General features: G+C 38.8%; 1 protein-coding gene across 3 annotated transcripts in view; it reads left to right on the top strand.

Moving 5' to 3' along the window:
- Positions 1-10,594, top strand: part of SLC25A12 (solute carrier family 25 member 12) — a 51,867-nt gene extending 41,273 nt beyond the window's left edge. For all 3 annotated transcript variants that reach the window (XM_074595408.1, XM_074595406.1, XM_074595407.1), the window contains exons 14-18: positions 4,508-4,648; positions 6,626-6,764; positions 9,089-9,247; positions 9,441-9,531; positions 9,983-10,594. In XM_074595408.1, the coding sequence (XP_074451509.1) occupies positions 4,508-4,648; positions 6,626-6,764; positions 9,089-9,247; positions 9,441-9,531; positions 9,983-10,172 (720 nt within the window). In that variant the 3' untranslated portion in view covers positions 10,173-10,594. The remainder of the gene's footprint in view (positions 1-4,507; positions 4,649-6,625; positions 6,765-9,088; positions 9,248-9,440; positions 9,532-9,982) is intronic.
- Positions 10,595-12,891: the final 2,297 nt, after the last annotated feature.

Here is a 12,891-nt window from a genome sequence, read left to right on the forward strand (position 1 = left end):
GGTGTAGGCAATGCATCTGTTGATGATTAGGGGTGGGGGGTGTGTGTGTGTGCACGTACATACACATAGAAGTGCAAATTTACCACTGATTTAAAAGCTCTTCTATATTTAAACATTAAATATAGCATTTAGTCTAAATATTTTGTTATATTTGTAAAAATAATTTTCATATGTATTTATACATACACATAAACACGTATACAGGCTTATCAGGCAAACAGGAATGTGTCAAATATTTTTGAAAAAAATTAAAATGTTACTGTTTTATTTAACAAACACAAAATTTTAGAATTACAGCTGTCAGTACTTTTCCTTCAAAATCTTGAAGGTACTCCATTTAATATACTTTAAACAGAGAAAGTTAGAAGCAGAATTAAACTTTACTTGCTCTATCTTGATCTCGACTGCGGATATTTAAAGTTAGGGAGAAATTTATTCCTTAGTAAAAGAGGCAGTAAGCTTACCGTAGGTGCATGAACAATGAGAAAGAAGTGCAAGTTCTTTTGATGTTTTTTAAACTAGACCGTTTTAAGTAACGTCTTATTTTAGCTGCTTGTATGGGACATAGTTGTGGTCCAGGATGTGGTGGTTTCAGAAAGGAAGGAAGGAAGGAAGGGCTTGAAATAGGCCTCTCCCCCTTTGTAGCATATGCCTCTTGGGTGGAATTGGAAAGGGCAAGAGGTCTCATGTTGCAGGGTCATTTGTGTATTTCCTTCAGCCTTTGGCATGTCATGGGGCGTTTGCTGTGGGATCTCAAACTACATTTTTTCTCTCATAACCTTTGCTGTCAGATTTAGTTCCTTTATTTGCTCCTTGTAGAGTTATTTTACATGACATTAAGGTTAAGTAGAAGCTTTTATTACTGGTATTTTGGGTGCGTATGAATAACCTCCATTCAGAAACAAATTTGTCAACCTTTTTTTTAAGTGTCTGTTGTAATTTATGTGTGAAGGGAGGTTTTTATGGGGGGGGGGAATCTAGATTTAGTGCACCTTCTCCAAAAGAAATCCAAGGACTGCAATGTGGTACCTCTGTGTATATATACACGTGCATGTGTATTTAGCATACATAGCTGACAACTGAAGTAAGGTTTTTTTTGAAAAAGAATGATGATGATTGCCAATGACTTGCACAGAAGCGTGGAGATTTGTATTGCAGCCCTGCGCACCGCCAGCTCGTTTTTATTTGGAGATCCTTTGTGTCATTCTCCTCCGCACCCTCTTCTGGGGACTGCTCTTCCTCTGCTCTCCGGGCAGCACTCCTCTGCCTCACACCGTCTTCCTTACATAGATGGGCAACCATTAACTTGAAAAAAAAAAAACCCCAAAAAGTAAAAAACAACCTTTCGCATTCATTTTCCAAAAAATACACAACAAAAAAGTGGGTTTTCTTGTGTTACACATTCTTTATTAAAATCAATCCTTGTCTTATCCCAACTTGTGATGTGTCAAAGACCTGACGCATTGGTGCAACTCCAGTGAATCCAGTGCTCCTCTTCGCATGAATCAAATCACTGCTGTGCTGAAGAGTTTGCTGAGTTCCAAGTAGAAGGGTATGAAAAGTCAAGGCTTGGATAGAAGTACGTATTGCTAATAGGGAGTATTTAACTGGGTATCTTCACAGCTACAGCTCTTTTTGGGAAAGCTGCCTGTTGGGAAGTTTGTCAGCATTGTGAATACTCAATGTTCAAAGTGTTAATGTAATGAAGGAGTTTTTTGAATGGTTTTCTAGTGATAATATAACCATATGTTAGGGTTTTCCTTATGTTTTATTTTGCTCAATGACCCAATCATCAACTTGTACTTTAGTATTAATATTGTCATAATATATAATGCTGTATTAACCATATATAACTCATAACATTGTGTATCTATAACTAGTATTGCTACTAAATTATTGAAATGTGTTGTGTGCAGAGTCTTCACTTTTCATTTCTGTATCAGAAGAGGGCTGTTGCTGCTTCTGACAGAAAGGTAGGCAGTTGTGCACCTAGGAGAGGAGAATGTTAATTGCAGGAAGATTGAATTCAGGGTAGGAAATAGAAATGTTGACGAATTGGCCTATTTGTGTTTCTGTGGTGGGTGTTAGGCAAATAGGAAGAGTTATTTTGCCTGCTCTGCAGGATGTGCTAATTTATAATATTAAAAATAAAAAATGGAATTTCACATACATATGTAAAAAAAGAATGCATATTTAATAGGTGGGTAGCAGGTAATTGTCTAGAAAGAGTGAATTTCTAGCTTAGTGTCTAAATTTAAAGTTATTTGATTTTTTCCTGTGTGTGTGGTGCATTGTAGTGTGTAGTAAGAGCATTCTGCTTAATGTTTTATCTACCAAAATTATTTTTAAAATGGATATCTGGAAATGGTAAACCAATTTGAAATTGGTTTTCTGTTTAATGCAATACAAACAAACAAACAAAAAAAGATTCTGGTTTAATAGAACTTGCCAGATGAGAATTTTCTGAGTTTTGTTTAGATTGGCACTTTGCCTGGCAGGACAGGCCGTTTCATGGTGCACACAGAGGTGTGTATGAGCTGTGAGATGAGAAGTAAAGGCAGCCTAAAGAATGGCTTTGGACACGAGTGGTGTCCGGTCACTGAGTGAACATAACGCAGCAAGTCCAAGGAACAGGCGATGGGATCCGTTTGGCTGCTCTGGGAGTTCCAGTGATCTTTCTGGTGGTTGCAATAAATGTCCACAAAAATGTAGGCTTTGATTTTCTTTCAGAGGGGTGAAGAAGTAAGGGAATAAAACAAAGATTAACAACCTAGACCAATTCTTTGAGTGGAAACTCTTAAAGACAGTAACTACTACAGCGAAGGTAATTAATGAAAAACAGGGGTTAATCTCCCACTGTTTGGGCCAAGGTCCTTTTGTAAAGCTGTAACAACGATGATTTTAAATGTCAGTATTGAGTGAAGTGATAGACGGGGCTCGCAGCAGAAGGATGGGAGTGTGCTCGGCAAAGGTTCAGTGACATATTGGATGCTCTGTCAGTGAAGATTTTGGTGCTTCACGCACCCCGTCCCTCAGATACTACCCACGTGCGTGTATACCCACTGCATTCGCAGTGAGAGCTGCTCAGATTTTCAACGCTCTTTTGTCTCAAGTCTAGAACAAGTCAAGTTACCAAGTTCTAAGGCACGCTTCAGGGCTAAGCTCAGGTTTATTCTGCCTGCTGCTGGAGAGAGGAAGATTGTGCTAAAGGCAGGATTAGCGTTCGTTAGTTCTGAATCAATTAGCAGAGAACACCATGCCTGCTGTCCGGGAGGTGCTGTAGCAGACTATTGATTTTTCCTTCATAGACACACTCCCCCAACATGCCAAAGACAATTTATTTCCTGGGCAATTTAGAAGTGGAAAAAAGTTTTAATTGCAGATGTTCAGCATCTTTTTCCTTCGCTAAAATTTGATGGGTTGGAGGAATAGATGAGCATTAAGAGGAGCTTTTAAATTGTGTAAGAAATGCTTTGTATAGTTGGCTGTATTCAAGTGGTTGTATGCCATAAATTTTAAGGAAGTGGTTCTAATTTTTAAATGAAAAAAGGTGGCTTAGGAAGAGGGGGGAAAAAGAAAGTTTAGTAAACTTCAGCTGTTTTGGGATGAACCACACACTTCTCCAGAAGTGAATGGTCGTACCTACAGCAAACCAGGGAGAAATCTAAACATGTCATTTGAAACAGGTTTACAGGCTTCTGAAACTGAACTGTCAGGTTGAGTCTCTCTCAAATCTGAAACATAGTTCTTTGGAAGTCTTTGGTTCAAGCGCAGAACCTGGAGCAGCTCTGCAACACTATTGCTAGGAAGTTTGCAAGACAGTCCGTCAGCGCTGCTAAAAGAATTATTTCCTGTGTGTAAAATCTGTCATGCCCGCCTCAGAGAAAGTTACGTCTTCCATTTCTGTCTAGGATCATATTTTGAAATGTTTCTTTTCCTATTTAAATTTTGTATTTTGTTTCCACTTAGGGCAATTAAACGCTGCTAAACAAAACTCCAAACACCTTTTCTAACAAAATTATACCATTAAACGCAGATTTACCTTTTAAACAGCATCACCACTAAATGCAAATAATGCATCTACACAGCGGTGATGGATTATTGTTGAATAAAGATAAGATCTCCTTTATATGTGTTTGATGCTCCGGTAGCACAAGTCTAATGATTATTTTAGTTTGGTATTTTGTGCAATCTGATAGACTTTTAAACACAGCCATGGCTTCTAGAAAGTGACGTCAAGGAGAAAAGCAAAGACAAACTGAATTAATACACCTCTGTGGACTATAAAAATATAAATGTAAAAACTTATTTTGTACAAACGCATTACTTCTGATTTGGAGCTTTTAACTTCCAGACAGGTGCTTTATGAAATCTCTCTCATATATTTTCACATGAGAATATCAGCCCAGTGCGGTGAGAAGCGAAGGTACTCAGCACCTTGCAAAACTCAACCGGTCGCCACATGGTCTAGTAACGCAATTTACTTTCTTTTTCTCTGGGTTTGCAGGCAGGAGCTTCCCAGGTCATCTTCACTAATCCACTGGAGATTGTAAAGATTCGGCTGCAGGTAGCAGGAGAAATTACTACAGGACCCAGAGTCAGTGCCCTCTCTGTTATAAAAGATTTAGGCCTCCTTGGTCTTTATAAGGTATGTATTTCTGCCTTGAGTGGCTTCATCGTTCTGTGTTTTATGCTAAACTTTTACCTTGTTGAAAAAAAACTTGTTAAAAGCAAAGAAACCTTTTGAACTTAAAACCAATCTCTTCCTGCAGGGCAGCCTCGCAGTGGAAAACTGAAGAAAACCCACTTCTATATTAATGGCAGTGGGATACAAAAAAATAGTCACCCATTCTACCCTTCGGGCTTTTACGCCAAGCTACAGGGAGTCCTGTATTACAGACCTGCTGGCTTCTGGCACTGATCATTTCATTTGGTGGGGTTTTGTGAAAAGTTTCTTTCGCTTTCCCTGGGTGTTTTTCTTACGTTTATCTCCGTTATCTTTATTGTTAGCTTTGCAGCAGGGTATTCTCTTTGTCTTAATAATTTGATGGCAGTGAAACTGTAGTGGAGTTTAGTAGGATTCAGATTTTTAAGAAGTTAAGTGGTGGGATTTGTCAATAACGAATTCCACTAGAAAAAAAAGCCCATACTATACTGTACGTCAGCAGAATGCCAGTCAACAGATTCCTTCCCTGCAGGTACACTTACTACCGTCATTACGGATCAGGTGTAATGGAGCAGAAGCTATTAGTTTTCTTAAACAAGGAAGAGTATTTCTTCCTGTATCTTCCGCCAGCGCAAGGGGTAATGCGTAAATTCAGCAGTTGTATTAGCTGTGCACTCACAAAACATTGTTTTACATGATTTGTCCGTAGACCTGCAATAATACTATAAAAATGTGCAAATTTACTTTTAGAGCTGAAGCTTCTGTTCTGAGTCGGTAGGTGAGATTCATGACTGTTACATTTCCTAAAGATCACAGGTGTTTTGGTACACGGGACGAAATTACCATTTCTGTTTGCAGGAACTAAACAACTGAGCTTACTAAAAATTCTGCTGTTGTTTAGAATTGCATTATCATTTGTGAGTAACTGTAAGAACTCATTTTAGAGCATAAAGTATCTGCATGAAAATTGTTGAAGGGAAGAGTTTCTCTTGATCAGGTCTTTTGCTTAAGCCACGTAGGGTTTGTAATGCAGGCTGGCCGTTAAGATGTGACTGGCCTCAGGTGGGTCCATCATGTGGGGGCTGTGGCTTTGGTGTGTACTGGTTGGGTATTTCGGCCAGGAGTGGCGGTTTTGTAACGGGCATGCTTTCAGGGTATGCAAATGAGATTTTTGGACAGATAAGTGCCTATTTGAGCTTTGTACAGAAGGAGTTATTTTAGTTGGTAATAAACTGATGACTGGAGTTATTGAAAGAGTATTAGGTATGTTTTATTACGAGTATTTCACTGTTTTCACAGCATGCGAAGTTCTGTTAAGGAACGCTTTAATGCCAGGTTGTGGCCAGGAGCTGCTCCTTGCAGTATTACCGTAGGCCGCTGGTTTTGTCTCCCTGTATCTTCCCTTGACTAAAAGACTCCCATTTTTGCAGCGGTTTTCCACGTTTTGCTAGCCGTCCCGTGCAGCTTCTTCACTCAGCCAGGTGACGATCAGTGATCACTTTGAGGTCTCACAGTCCTCACTGGTACTATAGGAGTGCTTTTGTGTTTGGTAGCAATAATGGCATGCAAGGACTGGTCTTGCTGCTTCCGTGGTTGTGGGTTGTTGTCAGCAAGACGTAAGGACAGACCTTTGTCCCTTTCTTCATCACGTTTGGAGACATCAGATGTAAAAGGTATTTATCCTAGGTACTCACGTCAGGGCTGGTGTCACGTATTGCTTACGAAATGAGACGTGAACCTGGAATCTTCCTCATTCTAGAAACTGACGTCAGGTGTGCTATATTCTTTTTTTCAAGTTCAACTCTACGTCTTCTGTTTCCTGAGACATTTTATTTTCTGTGCGATGTACCTGGTAGATCAAAACTGTTGGTACTTCCTGGACTCAGGCTGCTTGCTGGGTATCAATTTTAACTGTATTTACAAAATTTATTTGTATTATGTCTCTTTTCTGTGTGACAGGGTGCCAAAGCGTGTTTCCTCAGAGACATTCCCTTTTCTGCAATCTACTTTCCTGTTTATGCTCACAGTAAACTGATGCTTGCTGATGAAAACGGCCATGTGGGAGGGCTTAATCTCCTTACAGCTGGAGCCATCGCAGGTAATTTTGCAGAATGTTTTCTAGAAGTAATTTTTTTTTTTCTTTTAGTGAGTGATATTTAATATTCACTCAGTAGCCCCATATAAAGGAAGGGTACTGTACCATTGTATCTGATTTAATCTAAATTTGATCACTGTTATCCTTAGTGGGAGGCGATGTAATTTTGATGAGAGCTAATTACATTTGCATAATGTGGATAAACAGCGTAATGCAGCTCAGCAACTTGTAGTCAAATTTGATCTGTCTGTCTCAATGGGGTTGTACTTGTTACTGTGCTCTCAGCGTTGAAGGCTAATTTGAATCTTTGATGAACATAAAATGAGATATCATAAGAGCTAAGAAGAAAATGACCTATCTAGTTTTGGATTCCTGAATAACTGAGAGGAAACTTTGTTCAAATGTAATTGCTAAAAACATGGGATTAGTTTGTAAAGAAGCTGAAGTTAAAGTATCATACGCTGAAATTTAAAATGTTTTAAGGCTGCTCAAAAATGTTGCATGTAAAGAGAATACCCAGCTGTGATAAAAAGTTGCTTTTACTTAATAGCAAGCAGTATAAAAATACCAGCTGTAGGAACCGTAGTGGTGGATATCTAAAAACACGGATAGAGATGGCCAGATTCTGCACTGCCGAGGATTAGATCACTAGGATGAAAACCAGTTATCTGCAGCCTCTCGGTCATGAACGATTCAGTGTTGGGATCTGTGCAGTTCAGAAACATCACTGGGCTGAACAGACCTTTCATTGCCTGTAACGGTGGTGGGGATTCACTCCACATACATCGGTCATGAGCCATCTGTGTGTAAAGAGCAGTTTCCCGTATCGGACTTGGTACAGTGCTTGGCTGCACTTGCTCGCTGCCAGTTGGTGTGTTCCTCCTGCCAGAGGGAAGGGAGAGACCAGCTGGGACACCAGTAACACATTTGGAGCCCTGTTTATTCTCAAGTAACGCAGAGCTGCCAGAAATGGAAAATTATTTAGCTCACTGTACTTGCAGAGGCACATATAAATGCTATTATTTAACGCGTGTCTCATATAAAGACTCGCTGTTTTTATTTTTAGATTGCAAACTTCGCAGCTTCTCTTGGTTTGTTTGGTTAGTGTTTCTGGGTTGCTCATCCTGAGTCGTGAACCCTGTTAAAAACGCGTGTAAACCTTGTAGGCTTGGTTTGATAGCACGTACGGGAATCTCCCTTTCTGAATTGCAAATTTCAAATTCCCGATTGCTCAATCTATTCCTATTAGGCATGTGCAGCAGGGGAGAACACAGTCTGAACGTATCTGCCTGTAAAGGAAAATCTGCATATGGTTGCTATTAGTGTATGCTTGTAGGCTTAACGACAGTGCTTCTGTTTGCCTTTAAAACCTCCTGAATTGATCAGTGACACTTCAGAGTTTATGGTCACCTGTGCAAATCAATGACTTGTTAAACTTTTAATTTAATATTAACCGATCTTAAAAAGTTCAACAGAAGTCAAAAATCAATTTCAAAATTCTGAGTCAGAAGACGGTTCCTCTTTTTTAAGAGGTTGAGGTTTTTACAGTATTCAGAAGTATTCAGAAATCTCTCAGATAACACAGTTCTATACTGTGGAGTACATTTCTGAAAACTTTCTCCTTTCCTTTGACTAGAAAGCTGAGAGTGGTGCCTTGGAAGTGGAGATTTGTTCTTCCATCACTGTTGGCTAATATCACGCTGTTGGTACTAAGCAGACTTGTAAAACACCTTCATTGGCCTCAGTCTTTTTATGGCTTGCCTATTGAAGTAAGCAGCATCTATTCTCCTACGGGACAGTCCAAACGGCAGCACAGACGTGTTTCTGTAGAATAGGTGTTTTAAGTAGCCGTTTTCTTACTAATGCTTTTAGCAAATGGATGTGTAGGATTCAAGTTCCCAAATCAATCCTCTGTGTAATTTGCAAGATGTGTCATGGAGTACCAGCAAATACAGTAATGATGTTGCACAATTAATTTTTGTCATGGATATCTCTTATGTATAGCATATTTGTGAATTTAAAAATGCCTCTTTTGTCTATTTGAAACTACTGTTAGTGACAGGCCACTAGAAGATGTTGAGAGAATTGCTGTTTATAGCTTATTATTATTTTCTTTACTATGTTATAGCCTTGAAATTCAGACAAAACTCAAAACAATTACACAAAGCACAAGTTTCCATTAGCCTCAAGTGTAAGAACTTGCAGTTAGTAATATCTAATTCTTGGGAAAAAAAAATATTGAAGTTTGCAGTTTTATTTTTCAGTGAGAAGTGTTTCATCTGTTAGAAGATTCTTTGTGCAAATTAAACGTGGTTTTCTTGTAAAAGGTGTGCCTGCTGCTTCTTTGGTAACCCCTGCTGATGTCATCAAGACAAGACTGCAAGTGGCAGCTCGCGCCGGCCAGACAACATACAGCGGAGTTATCGACTGCTTTGGGAAGATCCTGAGGGAAGAAGGTCCTTCGGCTTTTTGGAAGGGAGCTGGAGGTGAGAAACACGCTCTGAATATTAAGGCTGATGCCGAATTTGCAAACTAGCGCTTGCTTTGTTAAGGACTGAAATCAGAGCAGTATTTACAAGGTCTGATTCTGAAAAACATAACATCTTGTTAAAAATGTTTAGCTTCTCTCCTGAACGATTCTTTTCTCTGCTTGACACTCTGATTTGTAATATTTAACAGCTCGCGTGTTCAGATCTTCACCCCAGTTTGGTGTTACTTTGGTCACTTACGAACTTCTGCAGAGATGGTTTTATGTCGATTTTGGAGGCCTGTAAGTCAAATACTTGCTTTTCAGCTTGCACAAAAAAACCCTGCCAACTTAAAAAAAAAAAAATCATCTTATTTTTTTCATGCATGGGAGGGACCACTTAAACTTGGTAACTTTGAGCACCTGTACTTAAAATTGCAGTATGCAAAAAATCACCCCGTCCTTATATAATTGAGAAGCTTGCATGCTACTTCTAAACAGATGAGGAGGATAAAGAGACATTTTATATTTATTTTATATATTACACAAAACTTATATTTCCACTGTAGCAAGACATTTTACCCATTTTCCCCCATGGCACCGGAAGCTAAAAGAATTTACAAAGCCGTCAGTAAAAACTTAACTTCCATACTCAGACAAAAGCTTAAAGTACTTAGTCTAGATTTCATAAAGTTATTCAGGCTTAAGAAAACACTTTAAATAAAGGAAAGGCTTTTTTTCTTTCTTCAAACAGCAAACCTTCTGGATCAGAACCTACCCCAAAAACTCGAATTTCAGATCTTCCTCCTGTTAACCCTGAGCACATAGGTGGATACAGACTCGCTACAGCTACGTTTGCTGGTATAGAAAATAAATTTGGTTTATATCTTCCAAAGTTTCGATCTCCTGTCGTCACTTCAGCTCAACCAAAAAGCAGCAGCTGAAGCCTGAAAAGATGTTTCAACCGAACAAAGTGATGCAGTGGAAAAAGTTCACCAGAGTAGTACTGTATTTTTTCCAGTCAGCTGCATGTTGTTTTAGCTGAACTGAGCTTGCAAATCTAATTACTCCTTTCTGATATTAATATATACCTGCATTTATTTGTTTATTTGCACACAAGGAACTGATTGAAGCTGTGGTTCTATGCCTTGTTTGAACCAGTGGCATGAATCTATAGCCTAGACTTTGCCTTGCACAGCTTGCGTTTAATGTTACTGTACATATTGTACATCTTTGTACAGAGACATCATGGCATCTATACACATACATTTATATAATGGGTAGTGCAGTTCAAAAGAGTTTGAAATGTACAGAACGTTTTGAAGGCATTTTGTTAACAATCGTGACAATAAAATATTTAAAAACACTTGTCAGTTCACTGCTTTGTGGTTATAGAAAAGTTGTCTGGTATGATTTTTTTTTTCTCTCTCTCCACAGATTACTGATCACAGATTAAAATTTAAATATTAGATGCACCCAAGTAATGAATGTACAGTACAGGAGATAGCCTCTGCAGGAACGCGTTCCACTGCTAATTACAGCACAGGTATTAAAATGCAATGTGCTGGCTTCTAAGTGCAAGAGAGCACAGTCATTAGATGAGTACATGCAATATTTTGTTTTGCAGCACTAGTTGGTAACAAATAATTCCCTCAAAATACATGGCAGTACTAAATCTGTGATAGCTCTTACCTCTATGGTAGTATATTTAAAGCACAATGAGATATCTGCCAGTTATTACAAGATGCAAGGATTTTTACAGGATTTTTTTTTCCAGAATAGAAAATTTTTTATATTAAAAGTTGAAGGCATTCTCTTTATTTCTAGATTGTTTTAACATTGAAATATTAGGCTATTCTGGGGGGGTGGGGGGGGGTGGGTGGGAAGAGACTTACTTTTATATTCTTTTTATATGCAAACACGATTGTTTAGATTTCCAGTTTGAGTGGGATGCTAAGTAAAAGGAGAGGAGAAAGGAAAAGCTTGAACTATTTCTGGCTTAATGTCTGCCAAAAGTTTATCTGGTGTAATTTTTAAATGCAAAAGCATCAGAGGAAACAAGAGGCATCTAGACTTCTACAGTCCTAGAGGAAAAGTAGATACACTACCCATACAGCCAGAGAAGAGCTGGGTGGGTTTCCAGCCTTGCTTACTGAAGTACGACAACCTCCAAGTCTTTAGTTTTACATGTTTCTTTCAGGGTTAAACATCCTGGAGTGCAGCATATCCCGGTGGTGTAAATTGATCTGAGGTTCTACTGTTTTCTTGCTCAGGTGACAGCAGGCCAATACAAAGAGTTTTGGTCAGCTTAGGAAGAAATGGCTTCTTAAAAACTGAACACTACAAACGCAGACAAGCCCTCCTTCACTTCTCGCCTCTAGGCAATATATATAACCCCATTAAAAGGCTTCCTGTCTTTATTAGTTTTTTTTTCTATTTAAACAACTACCTGCTCTGTGCAGTTCTCCAGAGACAAGCTTCCCGGGAACTCTCTTCCCATATCTGTGTATTTTGTTCTGTGCTTTTCTAAATAGATACAAAAAAAGAGAGGTAGGTCCCCACTGGTATTTAATCTTAGTCACAGCTTGTTGACTGACTTGATCAAGGCCTTCGGAGACTTTACAATGGAAGATAACATTTGTATTTCTTACAGCTCCGAAACTGGACAGTGTGGCTCCCAGGATGATCATTTATGGTATCTAGTATCACTGTTGGTCTCTTAATGTTGCAGGTGTGGGTTTTACAACATTTTTAACCTGTACTCACCTATTTTGTGAGGGAGGAACACACACAGGAATGGATACAGAATAGATTTTTTTGAAAATTATTAAAAGGTTGCAATTATGTAAAACTAATGCCATATGACCTATATGTTTATGCCATGATCCATTGGGAGTTTTATCTATGGTATTTTTGAAAATCTAAGTCCAAAGAAAATGTATTATTAAATGACAAGTAATAATCTCAACTAAACAAAAATCCCCCCAAAAACGAGGATGACAACAGGATATTTTGCTCATTAAGAATTCCTGTGCCTAAAGGGTAAAAACCATCCCATGACGTGCCTGTTCTTTATATAGTTCACAAGTTTCTCAAGTGAACAGATAGCTGCTGTCCTAAGGCTGAGCAGAACCGATGAGGCAAATGTCAAACTGAAGAGCGTGACTTTGCATTGAAAAGGGGGGGGCGCTTTTGAGAAGCCAGCACCGATGGAAGCCTAAATTCATTTCACTTTCAAAACCCACCGAGAAAGAGAACCTCTTGAAGACAGAACTGCTGTTACTGCTGCTTGTCTCTGAGCTGCTCGTAACAGAACTGAGACAAGGAGACCTAAAAAAGCCAGACAACCAAACAAAAACCAAACTTAATACACAAACAACAAAGAAACAATAAGAACAAAGAAACAATAAGAATACTTCTGTCCATAAAGCTGATTAAGGGGAATATAAACCTATTCCCTACTTTTAAGCATATAAACCAGGTCTTCTGGCAAAACAATACGCATGTAGCGGAAGAAGAATGCCAGAAACAAACCTAGAGTCCTAAGTTAAAGGCATCAAATCAATACTGGCTTAGTGCCTAACGAGTACAAGTCAGAATTTTTACTAAAAAAACCCCAACCCCAAACAACCCTCCCCCCAACACCAAAACCAGTCCTGATGG

This window comes from Larus michahellis, chromosome 7, assembly GCF_964199755.1.
Source record: "Larus michahellis chromosome 7, bLarMic1.1, whole genome shotgun sequence".
Classification (NCBI taxonomy): Eukaryota; Metazoa; Chordata; class Aves; order Charadriiformes; family Laridae; genus Larus; species Larus michahellis.